Raw genomic sequence first — 18107 nt, 5'->3', positions numbered from 1 at the left:
AAGCAGTCCTTTGACTGGAGGGAGCAGCACCAAAAAGCCACAAGCACGTTTGGGGTGGAGTTGACGCGGTAATAAATAACAGTCAATAGTACTTGTAGCTACAACAGCCTCTTCTGAGACCTCGTCGCCCGCCCACAGGGTCGCAGCACTACACGGCACGGATCCCTCCGCGGACTGGCCCAACGTCTTCTCCCTCCGCCCCCAGGTCGGATCCCTCCGCGCCCCCAGGGCACGCAAACTCCCTGAGCCCCGCTAAGCACCAGGTCGACGAGGGCGGACCCGCCGGGGGGCCGGGGACAAGCGAAAACGACAGACGAGACAGCCAATCGAGACGCGGGATCGGCCGGCGGCCATCTGGCGGCCCAATGGGCGCCGCGGAGGGCCTGGCCGAGTGGAGGAAGCGCGGGGGCGACAAGGGGCGTTGTCGTGGCCGACGAGCTTATTGGGGCGCGGGCCGCCCGGCCTGGTGCCGCCGCCACCCGCAGTGTTTTCGGGAAGATCATCGGCAAGGCGCTTCCCCGCCAACGTCGCCTACGAGGACGAGGAGGTAGCCGCGGCTTTGCTCTGAGCGCGGTTCCTCCTCCCTCCCCCCGTCCCCCCCTCCCCCCGCGCTCGCAGGCACCCTGAGCCGAGGACCCGTTGCGCGGTGCCCGGGAGCGCGGCAGGGCGGGTGGCGGCCTTGCTGCGGGCGGGCGGTGGAGGGACGGGGCCTCTCTGGGTTGTGGCGCTCTCTACTGCGCGATCCCTATAACATCGCGCTTCTTCGGTGCGGCCCCCCCGCCCCCGGCTGCCGCGGCGCGTACTGGGTTGCTGGTGCTGGCCGGCTCGCCTCGGTTCCCAGCCCCGCCGTGTCGCGTGCGCGCGTGCGTGCGTAGAGGAGGGCCTCTGACGGTAAGGCACTTGGTGGCAGCCGCAGACGTTTGCCGCGTGATATCCCTTTGGCACTGCAAGTCGTGCAAAGTTTGCTGCCGAGGGATGCGAGTGGTCCTACCTCGTGTAGGACGACAGTCTTGAAACCTTAGATTAAGCGCACGCAGTCAGTCTCCTCGGGGATTCCAGGCGTATGTATGTAAACGGTGAACGTCTGAGTGGTGACCGTAATGAGTTAGTTCTGCGTAGGAGAAACGCAGGTCTTGATGTGCCTCCTAATAGCACTGTAGAGATTTCACAGCTCTGCTGTGCTAGGCTTTGGTTCTGCGCCCCCAAACTGGATTGTTACAGCTTTTCTTATTTTTCTTTACCAAAAAAGTAAATCCAGAAACTCGTCATCCTTAGGAAACGATCGACCCGAATTAAAACGTACTGGAGGTCGCTAGTCTGAAGTACTGGCCCGCCTCCTTGCCCCCATCACCTTGCATGCTGAATCCCACTTCTGGAGGGGGCTCTGTAAAGACGTTGTATTTTTTTGTACAGAAAGCATTAATATCGCGTAAGAAAAATCAACGTTTCGGCTTGCGTTTGGGGTCTGCTTCTGACTTTTCGGAAGTCTGCTTCTGTAGGAGTTCAGTGGGGCATATTGATTTGCTTAAGCTATTATTACCTTTCTCTGAAGCCAATGACGTTTTAACTGTTTACTCTTCCTCCAGCGCCTTGCGTTCCGTGATCTTTCACCCCAAGCTCCGATGCTTTTCCTAGCCATGCCTAAGGAGGCAATTATGAGGTTATGCGAAGCAGAAGATCCTGGTGAATGTGTAAGTACTGTGGAAGCTTTCTGTACGCTAAACTGTACCTGTCGTTAGTTCCTAATTTAGTAGACTCTTTCCCATCCCCCCTTTTCCCCTTGATAGGGCACGGTAGGCTGGTTTGGGTTTTCTGGCGCTATAATCTTTTCTCTCTGGCTTGTAATGGAGCTGAGCTTTTTGACCGAAAGTAGCGATATAAAGCAATGCTCATCCCTGGGTACGTACTCCTGGTGCAAAATGCAGTGTTGTTTTGGAGCGCAGGGTGATGCCTACTGTCACGGTTTAGAGCAAGAGGAGGAGTAGTACTTCTTCTAATACGGAGAAGAGGGCTTGGGGTTTTTGGCAGGTCGGGGGTGAGGAAGGGCAAAGCTGGTCGAGAGGTGCTGGATGCTTCGCTTTTGGCTATAAAAGTCAAGTTCAGAGACTTTGTAAACCCACGCAAAAGGCAGCCTGAAGCTTATTTTCCACCCGAGTTGCGTATGTTGCCTGAAGAGATAACGGGGGGCTTTAACCCGGAGACAAACTTAGCTTCTGTGGCTGTTTTGTAGTCCGTTACTGTCTAGCTTGAAAACAATTGCGTAGCCCTCTTTCTTCCCCCCCCCTACAGTGTGCGTAATCGGTCTTTGTAGCTTTGCTTGGGAAATGCCGGTTGCAGGCGGACAGACAGTAATTTGAAGCGCAGTGGTTGAATTGCTAGGAGTTGGCTAACTGGTTTCTCTGGGTGCTTCTCTGCTCTCATTCCTCCCCTCCCTGCCCTCTCCCCTTCTTGTGTGTGGCTTTTTATTTTACTTATTTATGGTTTTGTACTTCCTTCTCCAGCTTCTTGGGCATTTAATGATTGTTGGCAAGCAGCGTGCTGCTCACCTGGGCCTGACCGATGGATTCCGGATGGTTGCGGATGAAGGGCCCGAGGGTGGGCAGCCTGTCTGTCACGTACATCTACGTATTCTGGGTGGCCGTCGGTTGGGCTGGCCGCCTGGCTGAGATTTTTGCACCGCAAGAGCTGCTGCACGTGTACGAATCGCCGCTGAATGGATTTCGTCTGTTGCCCGTCGATCTAGGCACTGTTGATGTCGAATGTTTTGTGCCGCGTGTCTGTGGAAGGTAATAAAAGCTGTGAGCAGCAGTTGCACAATAAAGATTTAGCATGGGGATCTCACCTCCGTCTTGTGCGTCTTACTGAGGGAAATAGTTCCGCAAGTTAAAACGGCGTCTCCCCGGAGTGTAAGTACGTGGACTGTGTCGGTCTGTTAACAGTGTTCTATAGATAGATAGTGATTTGGCCAGTCATTTGAAGCGTGACGCTGGGACGGCTTAGCAGTCTCCTGCGTCCTGTAGGAAGCAGACTCTTGGCTCTTTGGAAGCGGTACGCAAATGTACGTAAAGCCAGTGTAGGCGGCTGCTGCTGCAACACCTTTAGAAAATACTGTATGCGACGCTACAGGCATGCCATACAAGGGTGCTTTCGGCACAGTGCAATGCGTTGGAAGCATCCAACTCCTGTTGGAGCACTTCATCAAGGGCTGCGTGATAAGGCCCCGTTGATAATCCCTTTTCTGCTGAGGAGGGACGTGGTAGGAGAAAACAATTGGTCTGAATGGCAGCTGTGGTGCTTCCATAGCACGGTGGAATATCTCTCTTGGTCCATTTGGGTCAGCTGTCCTGGCTGTGTCCCCTGCCAGCCTCTTGCCCACCCCCAGCTTACTGGACTGTGGGGGTGGCTGGAGAGACAGCCTCCGTGCTGTGGGAGCACTGCTCGGCAGTAGCCAGAACACTGGTGTGTTATCAACACCCTTCCAGCTACAGCTACGAAGCACAGCACTATGAGGGCTGCTGTGGGGAAAGTTACCTTCCATCCCAGCCAGACCCAAACCAAAGCTACGTCGCAGGGAGACAGCCAACTTCATCTTTCTTTAACAGCTATTAAAAAAGGGAGACGGGCATGGGAAAGCAGGGCCATCCTTCGTTGCCCTTGAACGCTGCGTCCGACCTTTTGTGGGAAAGCCTCCGTCCTCTTCTTTGTAGCTGCCCTTTAAGTACTGGCAGACTGCGATGAGGTTCCCTCCCCCGCGAGCCTTCTCTTCTGCAAGGGAGAAGAGACCCAACTCCTTCAGCCTTTCCTCCTAGGGCAGGTTCTCCAGCCCTTTGGTCATCTTTGCGGCCCTCCTTGGGACCTTCCCCAGTCGGTCTGCGTCTCTTTTTTGAATTGTGGGGACCAGAACTGGACACGGCGCTCCAGGTGCGGCCTGCGGGGGTAGCCTGTGTGAGAAGAGGCCAGGGTCTGCCCTGTGCTGGACGCAGCTGGTGCCAGCCAGCTAGGCACTGGACTTGCCGCAGGCCAAAGCTGAGCGGCTCAGCGAAGCCGGGGGCGCCCCTGGGAAAACCTATTGAAGAAAGGGCAAAGCGCTGTCCGGGGCAGGTATTTCCCTGCTGCCTGTGGGTCCGGCCGGTGGATGTTTCCTGAAGGAACTTTTTCATCCTATTTTCTCCCCCTGTCCTGTTGAGGAGGGGCAGTGAGAGAGCGGCTGGGCGGGCCCCTGACAGCCGGCCGAGGTCAATCCATCACAAAGCCTAAAGGGCAGATTCCTCCATGTAGAAGTGTTGAAGGGGGTTGGTGCTTTAAGGAACGATAGTGACTGGGGTTTTGGAGACAGGACGTTTTGGAGACAGGAAAGTCGGGGAAATCGCTGGGGATCCAGTTGCTTCGAGGGGGGGAAATTTCAAGAGACAAAGCCTTCTTTCTGAGCAATAAGAGGCTCTTGTGAGCAGAGGGCTCTAGTCTCCCTTTGTTCTCACTTGGTAATGAAAGAGACAAGGCACCGGAACTCCTGCGTGCGAAGGGATGAAAATGTGCGGAGCCTGTTGGATGCTCTTTGTGTGCGCGTGTTGGAAACCCAGGAACAGCTATAAGGAGGTGGGTGTGAGCTTGGTTAACTTGGCCAAGCCAACCACGCAAAGCTGACCCAACCTCCCGCCCGCATCAGAACCAGTGCCACCAGAAAAGCACGTAAGGTGTTAGCAATTGGAGATCCCCTACTGAGAGGCACCGACGCACCCGTTTGCCGTCCAGGCGATTTCTCTCGAGAAGTCTGCTGCCTACCAGGGGCTCGCATCCGTGGTGTCGCCGAGAGGCTGCCGAGCCTGGTGATCCCTGCAGATTATCATGCGCTCCTACTATTCCGCGTAGGGTCTGACGAGGCAACTTAGAACCCTCCAAAGAGACTTTATGTCCCTCGGAGCAATGTTAAAAGGATCAGGAGCACAGGTGGTGGTCTCCTCTCTCCTCCCAGTCAGAGGGAGGGGTCCAGGAAGGAGGAGACGAATTGAACAGGTGAATGCCTGGCTGCGTAGCTGGTGCCATACGCGAGGTTTTGGCTTCTGTCATCACGGGTGTACCTTTGAGAAGCCGGGTCTGTTGGGAGCTGATGGGATTCGCCTGACCAAGCGGGGCAAGAGGGTCTTTGCCAACAAGCTGGCCGGACTTACAAGGAGGGCTTTAAACTAGGCTCAGCGGGGGAAGGGGATGGAGTTCTGAGCAACAGAGAAGAGCCAGGGGCTGCTGATGCGTTAGGAACCAACAGGGGAACCCCTGAGAAATGCCGCAAAGGACTTGGGGCTTGATCCTCCAGAAAGGCGACACGGTCGGCAGCCCAACTGAAGTGCCTCTATACCACTGCGCGCAGCACAGGTAACAAACAGGAGGAGTTGGAAGCCCCTGTGCAGAAGGAGCAGAAGGGAGCTGGCAGCTCTTTCAGGACATTTTTTCTTCGAGCACAAGAGCTCTCGATTCCCACGCGTAAGAAATGGGAAAATAGAAATTCGTCTACCTAGACTTTAGTAAAGCCTTTGACACCGTTTCCCACAGCGTTCTCCTGGAGAAACTGGCTGCTCGTGGCTTGGACGGGCGTACTCTTTGCTGGGTAAAGAACTGGCTGGAGGGCCGGGCCCAGAGAGTTGTGGTGAACGGAGTTAAATCCAGTTGGCGGCCGGTCACAAGTGGTGTTCCCCAGGGCTCAGTACCGGGGCCGGTTCTGTTTAATATCTTTCTCAACGACCTGGACGAGAGGATCGAGTGCACCCTCACTCAGTAAGTTTGCAGCCGACACCAAGTTGGGCGGGAGCGTCGATCTGCTTGAGGGTAGGATGGCTCTACAGAGGGATCTGGACAGGCTGGATCGATGGGCCGAGGCCGATGGTATGAGGTTCAACAAGGCCAAGTGCCGGGTCCTGCACTTGGGTCACAACAACCCCGTGCAACGCTACAGGCTTGGGGAAGAGTGGCCGGAAAGCTGCCCGGCAGAAAAGAGCCTGGGGGTATTGGTAGACAGCCGTCTGAATGTGAGCCAGCAGTGTGCCCAGGTGGCCAAGGCGGCCAACAGCATCCTGGCCTGTATCAGGAATAGCGTGGCGAGCAGGACTGGGGAAGCGACTGTCCCCCTGTACTCAGCACCGCTGAGGCCGCACCTCGAATACTGTGTTCAGTTTTGGGCCTCTCACTACAAGAAAGACACGGAGGTGCTGGAGCGTGTCCGGAGAAGGGCAACGGAGCTGGTGAGGGGTCTGGAGCACAAGGCTTATGAGGAGCGGCTGAGGGAACTGGGGTGGCTTAGCCTGGAGTAAAGGAGGCTGAGGGGAGACCTTATCGCTCTCTACAACTACCGGAAAGGAGGTTGTAGCGAGGCGGGGGTTGGTCTCTTCTCCCAAGTAACAGGCGATAGGATGAGAGGAAACGGCCTCGAGTTGCGCCAGGGGAGGTTTAGGACGGATATTAGGAAAAATTTCTTCGCGGAAAGGGTTATCGAACGTTGGACCAGGCTGCCCAGGGAAGTGGTTGAATCACCATCCCTGGAGGTATTTAAAAGATGGGTAGACGCGGCGCTTAGGGACGTGGTTTGGTGGTGGTTTTGTCAGCGTTAGGTTAATGGTTGGACTCGATGATCTTAAAGGTCCCTTCCGACCTAGACGATTCTATGAAATCAGGCAAGGAAGGCAGGAGCCCAGCATGGCTGAGTAAGGACCTTCTGGTCGAGCTGAAGCGCAAGGAGGAAATGCGTAGGCGGTGGAAGCAGAGACACGCATCCTGGGAAGAATATAGGGATGGGGTCGGGAAAGCTAAGGCACAGCTGGAGCTGAATTTGGCAAGGGATGTGAAGAAGAATCATAAGAAGGGCTTCTACAGGTGCGTTGGTCAGAAAAGGAAGACTAAAGAAAACGCACACCACCCCCACCCCCCTCCGATAGGTAAGACAGGAGAGCTAGCGCCAACCGACATGGAGAAGGCCGAGGCACTCAAGGATTTTTCTCCTCCGTTGTCGCTGGCAATCACCGTTCCCGCATCTCTCAAGTCCCTGAACCTCAAGGCAGGGACTGGGGGAACAAAGTCCCTCCCATCGTAGGAAAGGATCCGGTTCGAGACCACCTGAGGAACCTGAACATACGCAAGTCCTGCACTGGGGAGGAACAACCCCATGCACCAGTAGATGCTGGAGGCCGACTGGCTGGAGAGCAGCTTTGCTGACGTGGGGGGCTCCTGGTGGACATCAAGTTGAACGTGAGCCGACAACGTGCCCTTGCCGCAAAGGCGGCTAAGGATATCCTTAGCCCGCTACAGAGGAAAGCAGGGTTTATACATGTTACAATACAGTTGTGTAGACCAATCAAATTGCTCACTATCCCCGGGGGTGCAGGGCACCAGAGACCACCCTTGGGCAGCTTTGGGGGCACTGCCTGTTTTTCTACGAGCCTCCTACCCAGCTTAGCGCAAATCCTATCTCGATCTGCGCCCCCCCCCCACACCCACACCCACACCCACAGCCCTCGAGCCACCAGTGCTGAAGACACGCTTTGTATTGTATTTTCTCCCAGGAGGCGCGCAGCTTAGAAACGTCTGCAATCCAAGCGGGGCTTGCAGGGAACAATTGAGAGCAACTTCTGTCGGTTCTGGGGAGTGTTCTGAAAAGTTAAGGCCTGCCCTGCCCTGGCAAAAGCAGTCCTTTGACTGGAGGGAGCAGCACCAAAAAGCCACAAGCACGTTTGGGGTGGAGTTGACGCGGTAATAAATAACAGTCAATAGTACTTGTAGCTACAACAGCCTCTTCTGAGACCTCGTCGCCCGCCCACAGGGTCGCAGCACTACACGGCACGGATCCCTCCGCGGACTGGCCCAACGTCTTCTCCCTCCGCCCCCAGGTCGGATCCCTCCGCGCCCCCAGGGCACGCAAACTCCCTGAGCCCCGCTAAGCACCAGGTCGACGAGGGCGGACCCGCCGGGGGGCCGGGGACAAGCGAAAACGACAGACGAGACAGCCAATCGAGACGCGGGATCGGCCGGCGGCCATCTGGCGGCCCAATGGGCGCCGCGGAGGGCCTGGCCGAGTGGAGGAAGCGCGGGGGCGACAAGGGGCGTTGTCGTGGCCGACGAGCTTATTGGGGCGCGGGCCGCCCGGCCTGGTGCCGCCGCCACCCGCAGTGTTTTCGGGAAGATCATCGGCAAGGCGCTTCCCCGCCAACGTCGCCTACGAGGACGAGGAGGTAGCCGCGGCTTTGCTCTGAGCGCGGTTCCTCCTCCCTCCCCCCGTCCCCCCCTCCCCCCGCGCTCGCAGGCACCCTGAGCCGAGGACCCGTTGCGCGGTGCCCGGGAGCGCGGCAGGGCGGGTGGCGGCCTTGCTGCGGGCGGGCGGTGGAGGGACGGGGCCTCTCTGGGTTGTGGCGCTCTCTACTGCGCGATCCCTATAACATCGCGCTTCTTCGGTGCGGCCCCCCCGCCCCCGGCTGCCGCGGCGCGTACCGGGTTGCTGGTGCTGGCCGGCTCGCCTCGGTTCCCAGCCCCGCCGTGTCGCGTGCGCGCGTGCGTGCGTAGAGGAGGGCCTCTGACGGTAAGGCACTTGGTGGCAGCCGCAGACGTTTGCCGCGTGATATCCCTTTGGCACTGCAAGTCGTGCAAAGTTTGCTGCCGAGGGATGCGAGTGGTCCTACCTCGTGTAGGACGACAGTCTTGAAACCTTAGATTAAGCGCACGCAGTCAGTCTCCTCGGGGATTCCAGGCGTATGTATGTAAACGGTGAACGTCTGAGTGGTGACCGTAATGAGTTAGTTCTGCGTAGGAGAAACGCAGGTCTTGATGTGCCTCCTAATAGCACTGTAGAGATTTCGCAGCTCTGCTGTGCTAGGCTTTGGTTCTGCGCCCCCAAACTGGATTGTTACAGCTTTTCTTATTTTTCTTTACCAAAAAAGTAAATCCAGAAACTCGTCATCCTTAGGAAACGATCGACCCGAATTAAAACGTACTGGAGGTCGCTAGTCTGAAGTACTGGCCCGCCTCCTTGCCCCCATCACCTTGCATGCTGAATCCCACTTCTGGAGGGGGCTCTGTAAAGACGTTGTATTTTTTTGTACAGAAAGCATTAATATCGCGTAAGAAAAATCAACGTTTCGGCTTGCGTTTGGGGTATCCGGTAGTCTGCTTCTGTAGGAGTTCAGTGGGGCATATTGATTTGCTTAAGCTATTATTACCTTTCTCTGAAGCCAATGACGTTTTAACTGTTTACTCTTCCTCCAGCGCCTTGCGTTCCGTGATCTTTCACCCCAAGCTCCGATGCTTTTCCTAGCCATGCCTAAGGAGGCAATTATGAGGTTATGCGAAGCAGAAGATCCTGGTGAATGTGTAAGTACTGTGGAAGCTTTCTGTACGCTAAACTGTACCTGTCGTTAGTTCCTAATTTAGTAGACTCTTTCCCATCCCCCCTTTTCCCCTTGATAGGGCACGGTAGGCTGGTTTGGGTTTTCTGGCGCTATAATCTTTTCTCTCTGGCTTGTAATGGAGCTGAGCTTTTTGACCGAAAGTAGCGATATAAAGCAATGCTCATCCCTGGGTACGTACTCCTGGTGCAAAATGCAGTGTTGTTTTGGAGCGCAGGGTGATGCCTACTGTCACGGTTTAGAGCAAGAGGAGGAGTAGTACTTCTTCTAATACGGAGAAGAGGGCTTGGGGTTTTTGGCAGGTCGGGGGTGAGGAAGGGCAAAGCTGGTCGAGAGGTGCTGGATGCTTCGCTTTTGGCTATAAAAGTCAAGTTCAGAGACTTTGTAAACCCACGCAAAAGGCAGCCTGAAGCTTATTTTCCACCCGAGTTGCGTATGTTGCCTGAAGAGATAACGGGGGGCTTTAACCCGGAGACAAACTTAGCTTCTGTGGCTGTTTTGTAGTCCGTTACTGTCTAGCTTGAAAACAATTGCGTAGCCCTCTTTCTTTCCCCCCCCTACAGTGTGTGTAATCGGTCTTTGTAGCTTTGCTTGGGAAATGCCGGTTGCAGGCGGACAGACAGTAATTTGAAGCGCAGTGGTTGAATTGCTAGGAGTTGGCTAACTGGTTTCTCTGGGTGCTTCTCTGCTCTCATTCCTCCCCTCCCTGCCCTCTCCCCTTCTTGTGTGTGGCTTTTTATTTTACTTATTTATGGTTTTGTACTTCCTTCTCCAGCTTCTTGGGCATTTAATGATTGTTGGCAAGCAGCGTGCTGCTCACCTGGGCCTGACCGATGGATTCCGGATGGTTGCGGATGAAGGGCCCGAGGGTGGGCAGCCTGTCTGTCACGTACATCTACGTATTCTGGGTGGCCGTCAGTTGGGCTGGCCGCCTGGCTGAGATTTTTGCACCACAAGAGCTGCTGCACGTGTACAAATCGCCGCTGAATGGATTTCGTCTGTTGCCCGTCGATCTAGGCACTGTTGATGTCGAATGTTTTGTGCCGCGTGTCTGTGGAAGGTAATAAAAGCTGTGAGCAGCAGTTGCACAATAAAGATTTAGCATGGGGATCTCACCTCCGTCTTGTGCGTCTTACTGAGGGAAATAGTTCCGCAAGTTAAAACGGCGTCTCCCCGGAGTGTAAGTACGTGGACTGGGTCGGTCTGTTAACAGTGTTCTATAGATAGATAGTGATTTGGCCAGTCATTTGAAGCGTGACGCTGGGACGGCTTAGCAGTCTCCTGCGTCCTGTAGGAAGCAGACTCTTGGCTCTTTGGAAGCGGTACGCAAATGTACGTAAAGCCAGTGTAGGCGGCTGCTGCTGCAACACCTTTAGAAAATACTGTATGCGACGCTACAGGCATGCCATACAAGGGTGCTTTTGTGGGAAAGCCTCCGTCCTCTTCTTTGTAGCCGCCCTTTAAGTACTGGCAGACTGCGATGAGGTTCCCTCCCCCGCGAGCCTTCTCTTCTGCAAGGGAGAAGAGACCCAGCTCCTTCAGCCTTTCCTCCTAGGGCAGGTTCTCCAGCCCTTTGGTCATCTTTGCGGCCCTCCTTGGGACCTTCCCCAGTCGGTCTGCGTCTCTTTTTTGAATTGTGGGGACCAGAACTGGACACGGCGCTCCAGGTGCGGCCTGCGGGGGTAGCCTGTGTGAGAAGAGGCCAGGGTCTGCCCTGTGCTGGACGCAGCTGGTGCCAGCCAGCTAGGCACTGGACTTGCCGCAGGCCAAAGCTGAGCGGCTCAGCGAAGCCAGGGGCGCCCCTGGGAAAACCTATTGAAGAAAGGGCAAAGCGCTGTCTGGGGCAGGTATTTCCCTGCTGCCTGTGGATCCGGCCGGTGGATGTTTCCTGAAGGAACTTTTTCATCCTATTTTCTCCCCCTGTCCTGTTGAGGAGGGGCAGTGAGAGAGCGGCTGGGCGGGCCCCTGACAGCCGGCCGAGGTCAATCCATCACAAAGCCTAAAGGGCAGATTCCTCCATGTAGAAGTGTTGAAGGGGGTTGGTGCTTTAAGGAACGATAGTGACTGGGGTTTTGGAGACAGGAAAGTCGGGAAATCGCTGGGGATCCAGTTGCTTCGAGGGGGGGAAATTCCAAGAGAAAAAGCCTTCTTTCTGAGCAATAAGAGGCTCTTGTGAGCAGAGGGCTCTAGTCTCCCTTTGTTCTCGCTTGGTAATGAAAGAGACAAGGCACCGGAACTCCTGCGTGCGAAGGGATGAAAATGTGCAGAGCCTGTTGGATGCTCTTTGTGTGCGCGTGTTGGAAACCCAGGAACAGCTATAAGGAGGTGGGTGTGAGCTTGGTTAACTTGGCCAAGCCAACCACGCAAAGCTGACCCAACCTCCCGCCCGCATCAGAACCAGTGCCACCAGAAAAGCACGTAAGGTGTTAGCAATTGGAGATCCCCTACTGAGAGGCACCGACGCACCCGTTTGCCGTCCAGGCGATTTCTCTCGAGAAGTCTGCTGCCTACCAGGGGCTCGCATCCGTGGCGTCGCCGAGAGGCTGCCGAGCCTGGTGATCCCTGCAGGTTATCATGCACTCCTACTATTCCGCGTAGGGTCTGACGAGGCAACTTAGAACCCTCCAAAGAGACTTTATGTCCCTCGGAGCAATGTTAAAAGGATCAGGAGCACAGGTGGTGGTCTCCTCTCTCCTCCCAGTCAGAGGGAGGGGTCCAGGAAGGAGGAGACGAATTGAACAGGTGAATGCCTGGCTGCGTAGCTGGTGCCATACGCGAGGTTTTGGCTTCTGTGATCACGGGTGTACCTTTGAGAAGCCGGGTCTGTTGGGAGCTGATGGGATTCGCCTGACCAAGCGGGGCAAGAGGGTCTTTGCCAACAAGCTGGCCGGACTTACAAGGAGGGCTTTAAACTAGGCTCAGCGGGGGAAGGGGATGGAGTTCTGAGCAACAGAGAAGAGCCAGGGGCTGCTGATGCGTTAGGAACCAACAGGGGAACCCCTGAGAAATGCCGCAAAGGACTTGGGGCTTGATCCTCCAGAAAGGCGACACGGTCGGCAGCCCAACTGAAGTGCCTCTATACCACTGCGCGCAGCACAGGTAACAAACAGGAGGAGTTGGAAGCCCCTGTGCAGAAGGAGCAGAAGGGAGCTGGCAGCTCTTTCAGGACGTTTTTTCTTCGAGCACAAGAGCTCTCGATTCCCACGCGTAAGAAATGGGAAAATAGAAATTCGTCTACCTAGACTTTAGTAAAGCCTTTGACACCGTTTCCCACAGCGTTCTCCTGGAGAAACTGGCTGCTCGTGGCTTGGACGGGCGTACTCTTTGCTGGGTGAAGAACTGGCTGGAGGGCCGGGCCCAGAGAGTTGTGGTGAATGGAGTTAAATCCAGTTGGCGGCCGGTCACAAGTGGTGTTCCCCAGGGCTCAGTACCGGGGCCGGTTCTGTTTAATATCTTTCTCAACGACCTGGACGAGGGGATCGAGTGCACCCTCACTCAGTAAGTTTGCAGCCGACACCAAGTTGGGCGGGAGCGTCGATCTGCTTGAGGGTAGGATGGCTCTACAGAGGGATCTGGACAGGCTGGATCGATGGGCCGAGGCCGATGGTATGAGGTTCAACAAGGCCAAGTGCCGGGTCCTGCACTTGGGTCACAACAACCCCGTGCAACGCTACAGGCTTGGGGAAGAGTGGCTGGAAAGCTGCCCGGCAGAAAAGAGCCTGGGGGTATTGGTAGACAGCCGTCTGAATGTGAGCCAGCAGTGTGCCCAGGTGGCCAAGGCGGCCAACAGCATCCTGGCCTGTATCAGGAATAGCGTGGCGAGCAGGACTGGGGAAGCGACTGTCCCCCTGTACTCAGCACCGCTGAGGCCGCACCTCGAATACTGTGTTCAGTTTTGGGCCTCTCACTACAAGACAGACACGGAGGTGCTGGAGCGTGTCCGGAGAAGGGCAACGGAGCTGGTGAGGGGTCTGGAGCACAAGGCTTATGAGGAGCGGCTGAGGGAACTGGGGTGGCTTAGCCTGGAGTAAAGGAGGCTGAGGGGAGACCTTATCGCTCTCTACAACTACCGGAAAGGAGGTTGTAGCGAGGCGGGGGTTGGTCTCTTCTCCCAAGTAACAGGCGATAGGACGAGAGGAAATGGCCTCGAGTTGCGCCAGGGGAGGTTTAGGACGGATATTAGGAAAAATTTCTTCGCGGAAAGGGTTATCGAACGTTGGACCAGGCTGCCCAGGGAAGTGGTTGAATCACCATCCCTGGAGGTATTTAAAAGATGGGTAGACGCGGCGCTTAGGGACGTGGTTTGGTGGTGGTTTTGGCAGCGTTAGGTTAATGGTTGGACTCGATGATCTTAAAGGTCCCTTCCGACCTAGACGATTCTATGAAATCAGGCAAGGAAGGCAGGAGCCCAGCATGGCTGAGTAAGGACCTTCTGGTCGAGCTGAAGCGCAAGGAGGAAATGCGTAGGCGGTGGAAGCAGAGACACGCATCCTGGGAAGAATATAGGGATGGGGTCGGGAAAGCTAAGGCACAGCTGGAGCTGAATTTGGCAAGGGATGTGAAGAAGAATCATAAGAAGGGCTTCTACAGGTGCGTTGGTCAGAAAAGGAAGACTAAAGAAAACGCACACCACCCCCACCCCCACCCCCCTCCGATAGGTAAGACAGGAGAGCTAGCGCCAACCGACATGGAGAAGGCCGAGGCACTCAAGGATTTTTCTCCTCCGTTGTCGCCGGCAATCACTGTTCCCGCATCTCCCAAGTCCCTGAACCTCAAGGCAGGGACTGGGGGAACAAAGTCCCTCCCATCGTAGGAAAGGATCCGGTTCGAGACCACCTGAGGAACCTGAACATACGCAAGTCCTGCACTGGGGAGGAACAACCCCATGCACCAGTAGATGCTGGAGGCCGACTGGCTGGAGAGCAGCTTTGCTGACGTGGGGGGCTCCTGGTGGACATCAAGTTGAACGTGAGCCGACAACGTGCCCTTGCCGCAAAGGCGGCTAAGGATATCCTTAGCCCGCTACAGAGGAAAGCAGGGTTTATACATGTTACAATACAGTTGTGTAGACCAATCAAATTGCTCACTATCCCCGGGGGTGCAGGGCACCAGAGACCACCCTTGGGCAGCTTTGGGGGCACTGCCTGTTTTTCTACGAGCCTCCTACCCAGCTTAGCGCAAATCCTATCTCGATCTGCGCCCCCCCCCCACACACCCACACCCACAGCCCTCGAGCCACCAGTGCTGAAGACACGCTTTGTATTGTATTTTCTCCCAGGAGGCGCGCAGCTTAGAAACGTCTGCAATCCAAGCGGGGCTTGCAGGGAACAATTGAGAGCAACTTCTGTCGGTTCTGGGGAGTGTTCTGAAAAGTTAAGGCCTGCCCTGCCCTGGCAAAAGCAGTCCTTTGACTGGAGGGAGCAGCACCAAAAAGCCACAAGCACGTTTGGGGTGGAGTTGACGCGGTAATAAATAACAGTCAATAGTACTTGTAGCTACAACAGCCTCTTCTGAGACCTCGTCGCCCGCCCACAGGGTCGCAGCACTACACGGCACGGATCCCTCCGCGGACTGGCCCAACGTCTTCTCCCTCCGCCCCCAGGTCGGATCCCTCCGCGCCCCGAGGGCACGCAAACTCCCTGAGCCCCGCTAAGCACCAGGTCGACGAGGGCGGACCCGCCGGGGGGCCGGGGACAAGCGAAAACGACAGACGAGACAGCCAATCGAGACGCGGGATCGGCCGGCGGCCATCTGGCGGCCCAATGGGCGCCGCGGAGGGCCTGGCCGAGTGGGGGAAGCGCGGGGGCGACAAGGGGCGTTGTCGTGGCTGACGAGCTTATTGGGGCGCGGGCCGCCCGGCCTGGTGCCGCCGCCACCCGCAGTGTTTTCGGGAAGATCATCGGCAAGGCGCTTCCCCGCCAACGTCGCCTACGAGGACGAGGAGGTAGCCGCGGCTTTGCTCTGAGCGCGGTTCCTCCTCCCTCCCCCCGTCCCCCCCTCCCCCCGCGCTCGCAGGCACCCTGAGCCGAGGACCCGTTGCGCGGTGCCCGGGAGCGCGGCAGGGCGGGTGGCGGCCTTGCTGCGGGCGGGCGGGCGGTGGAGGGACGGGGCCTCTCTGGGTTGTGGCGCTCTCTACTGCGCGATCCCTATAACATCGCGCTTCTTCGGTGCGGCCCCCCCGCCCCCGGCTGCCGCGGCGCGTACTGGGTTGCTGGTGCTGGCCGGCTCGCCTCGGTTCCCAGCCCCGCCGTGTCGCGTGCGCGCGTGCGTAGAGGAGGGCCTCTGACGGTAAGGCACTTGGTGGCAGCCGCAGACGTTTGCCGCGTGATATCCCTTTGGCACTGCAAGTCGTGCAAAGTTTGCTGCCGAGGGATGCGAGTGGTCCTACCTCGTGTAGGACGACAGTCTTGAAACCTTAGATTAAGCGCACGCAGTCAGTCTCCTCGGGGATTCCAGGCGTATGTATGTAAACGGTGAACGTCTGAGTGGTGACCGTAATGAGTTAGTTCTGCGTAGGAGAAACGCAGGTCTTGATGTGCCTCCTAATAGCACTGTAGAGATTTCGCAGCTCTGCTGTGCTAGGCTTTGGTTCTGCGCCCCCAAACTGGATTGTTACAGCTTTTCTTATTTTTCTTTACCAAAAAAGTAAATCCAGAAACTCGTCATCCTTAGGAAACGATCGACCCGAATTAAAACGTACTGGAGGTCGCTAGTCTGAAGTACTGGCCCGCCTCCTTGCCCCCATCACCTTGCATGCTGAATCCCACTTCTGGAGGGGGCTCTGTAAAGACATTGTATTTTTTTGTACAGAAAGCATTAATATCGCGTAAGAAAAATCAACGTTTCGGCTTGCGTTTGGGGTCTGCTTCTGACTTTTCGGAAGTCTGCTTCTGTAGGAGTTCAGTGGGGCATATTGATTTGCTTAAGCTATTATTACCTTTCTCTGAAGCCAATGACGTTTTAACTGTTTACTCTTCCTCCAGCGCCTTGCGTTCCGTGATCTTTCACCCCAAGCTCCGATGCTTTTCCTAGCCATGCGTAAGGAGGCAATTATGAGGTTATGCGAAGCAGAAGATCCTGGTGAATGTGTAAGTACTGTGGAAGCTTTCTGTATGCTAAACTGTACCTGTCGTTAGTTCCTAATTTAGTAGACTCTTTCCCATCCCCCCTTTTCCCCTTGATAGGGCACGGTAGGCTGGTTTGGGTTTTCTGGCGCTATAATCTTTTCTCTCTGGCTTGTAATGGAGCTGAGCTTTTTGACCGAAAGTAGCGATATAAAGCAATGCTCATCCCTGGGTACGTACTCCTGGTGCAAAATGCAGTGTTGTTTTGGAGCGCAGGGTGATGCCTACTGTCACGGTTTAGAGCAAGAGGAGGAGTAGTACTTCTTCTAATACGGAGAAGAGGGCTTGGGGTTTTTGGCAGGTCGGGGGTGAGGAAGGGCAAAGCTGGTCGAGAGGTGCTGGATGCTTCGCTTTTGGCTATAAAAGTCAAGTTCAGAGACTTTGTAAACCCACGCAAAAGGCAGCCTGAAGCTTATTTTCCACCCGAGTTGCGTATGTTGCCTGAAGAGATAACGGGGGGCTTTAACCCGGAGACAAACTTAGCTTCTGTGGCTGTTTTGTAGTCCGTTACTGTCTAGCTTGAAAACAGTTGCGTAGCCCTCTTTCTTCCCTCCCCCCTACAGTGTGCGTAATCGGTCTTTGTAGCTTTGCTTGGGAAATGCCGGTTGCAGGCGGACAGACAGTAATTTGAAGCGCAGTGGTTGAATTGCTAGGAGTTGGCTAACTGGTTTCTCTGGGTGCTTCTCTGCTCTCATTCCTCCCCTCCCTGCCCTCTCCCCTTCTTGTGTGTGGCTTTTTATTTTACTTATTTATGGTTTTGTACTTCCTTCTCCAGCTTCTTGGGCATTTAATGATTGTTGGCAAGCAGCGTGCTGCTCACCTGGGCCTGACCGATGGATTCCGGATGGTTGCGGATGAAGGGCCCGAGGGTGGGCAGCCTGTCTGTCACGTACATCTACGTATTCTGGGTGGCCGTCGGTTGGGCTGGCCGCCTGGCTGAGATTTTTGCACCGCAAGAGCTGCTGCACGTGTACGAATCGCCGCTGAATGGATTTCGTCTGTTGCCCGTCGATCTAGGCACTGTTGATGTCGAATGTTTTGTGCCGCGTGTCTGTGGAAGGTAATAAAAGCTGTGAGCAGCAGTTGCACAATAAAGATTTAGCATGGGGATCTCACCTCCGTCTTGTGCGTCTTACTGAGGGAAATAGTTCCGCAAGTTAAAACGGCGTCTCCCCGGAGTGTAAGTACGTGGACTGTGTCGGTCTGTTAACAGTGTTCTATAGATAGATAGTGATTTGGCCAGTCATTTGAAGCGTGACGCTGGGACGGCTTAGCAGTCTCCTGCGTCCTGTAGGAAGCAGACTCTTGGCTCTTTGGAAGCGGTACGCAAATGTACGTAAAGCCAGTGTAGGCGGCTGCTGCTGCAACACCTTTAGAAAATACTGTATGCGACGCTACAGGCATGCCATACAAGGGTGCTTTTGGCACAGTGCAATGCGTTGGAAGCATCCAACTCCTGTTGGAGCACTTCATCAAGGGCTGTGTGATAAGGCCCCGTTGATAATCCCTTTTCTGCTGAGGAGGGACGTGGTAGGAGAAAACAATTGGTCTGAATGGCAGCTGTGGTGCTTCCATAGCACGGTGGAATATCTCTCTTGGTCCA

General features: G+C 55.6%; 3 protein-coding genes across 3 annotated transcripts; all 3 read left to right on the top strand.

Annotated features, from left to right (window-relative positions):
* Positions 1-420: 420 nt before the first annotated feature.
* Positions 421-2841, top strand: LOC141735647 (adenosine 5'-monophosphoramidase HINT1-like; the record flags this gene model as incomplete). Its single annotated transcript, XM_074568697.1, is given in 4 exon segments — positions 421-516; positions 518-547; positions 1587-1691; positions 2502-2841. Coding segments are annotated over 4 exon segments (396 nt in total), but the record flags the coding sequence as incomplete, so codon positions are not given.
* Positions 2842-8086: 5245 nt separating this feature from the next.
* Positions 8087-10494, top strand: LOC141735646 (adenosine 5'-monophosphoramidase HINT1-like; the record flags this gene model as incomplete). Its single annotated transcript, XM_074568696.1, is given in 4 exon segments — positions 8087-8182; positions 8184-8213; positions 9241-9345; positions 10156-10494. Coding segments are annotated over 4 exon segments (396 nt in total), but the record flags the coding sequence as incomplete, so codon positions are not given.
* Positions 10495-15197: 4703 nt separating this feature from the next.
* Positions 15198-17619, top strand: LOC141735645 (adenosine 5'-monophosphoramidase HINT1-like; the record flags this gene model as incomplete). Its single annotated transcript, XM_074568695.1, is given in 4 exon segments — positions 15198-15293; positions 15295-15324; positions 16364-16468; positions 17280-17619. Coding segments are annotated over 4 exon segments (396 nt in total), but the record flags the coding sequence as incomplete, so codon positions are not given.
* Positions 17620-18107: the final 488 nt, after the last annotated feature.

This window comes from Larus michahellis, chromosome W (assembly GCF_964199755.1).
Source record: "Larus michahellis chromosome W, bLarMic1.1, whole genome shotgun sequence".
NCBI lineage: Eukaryota > Metazoa > Chordata > Aves > Charadriiformes > Laridae > Larus > Larus michahellis.
This window is presented reverse-complemented; position numbering and strand designations above follow the sequence as displayed.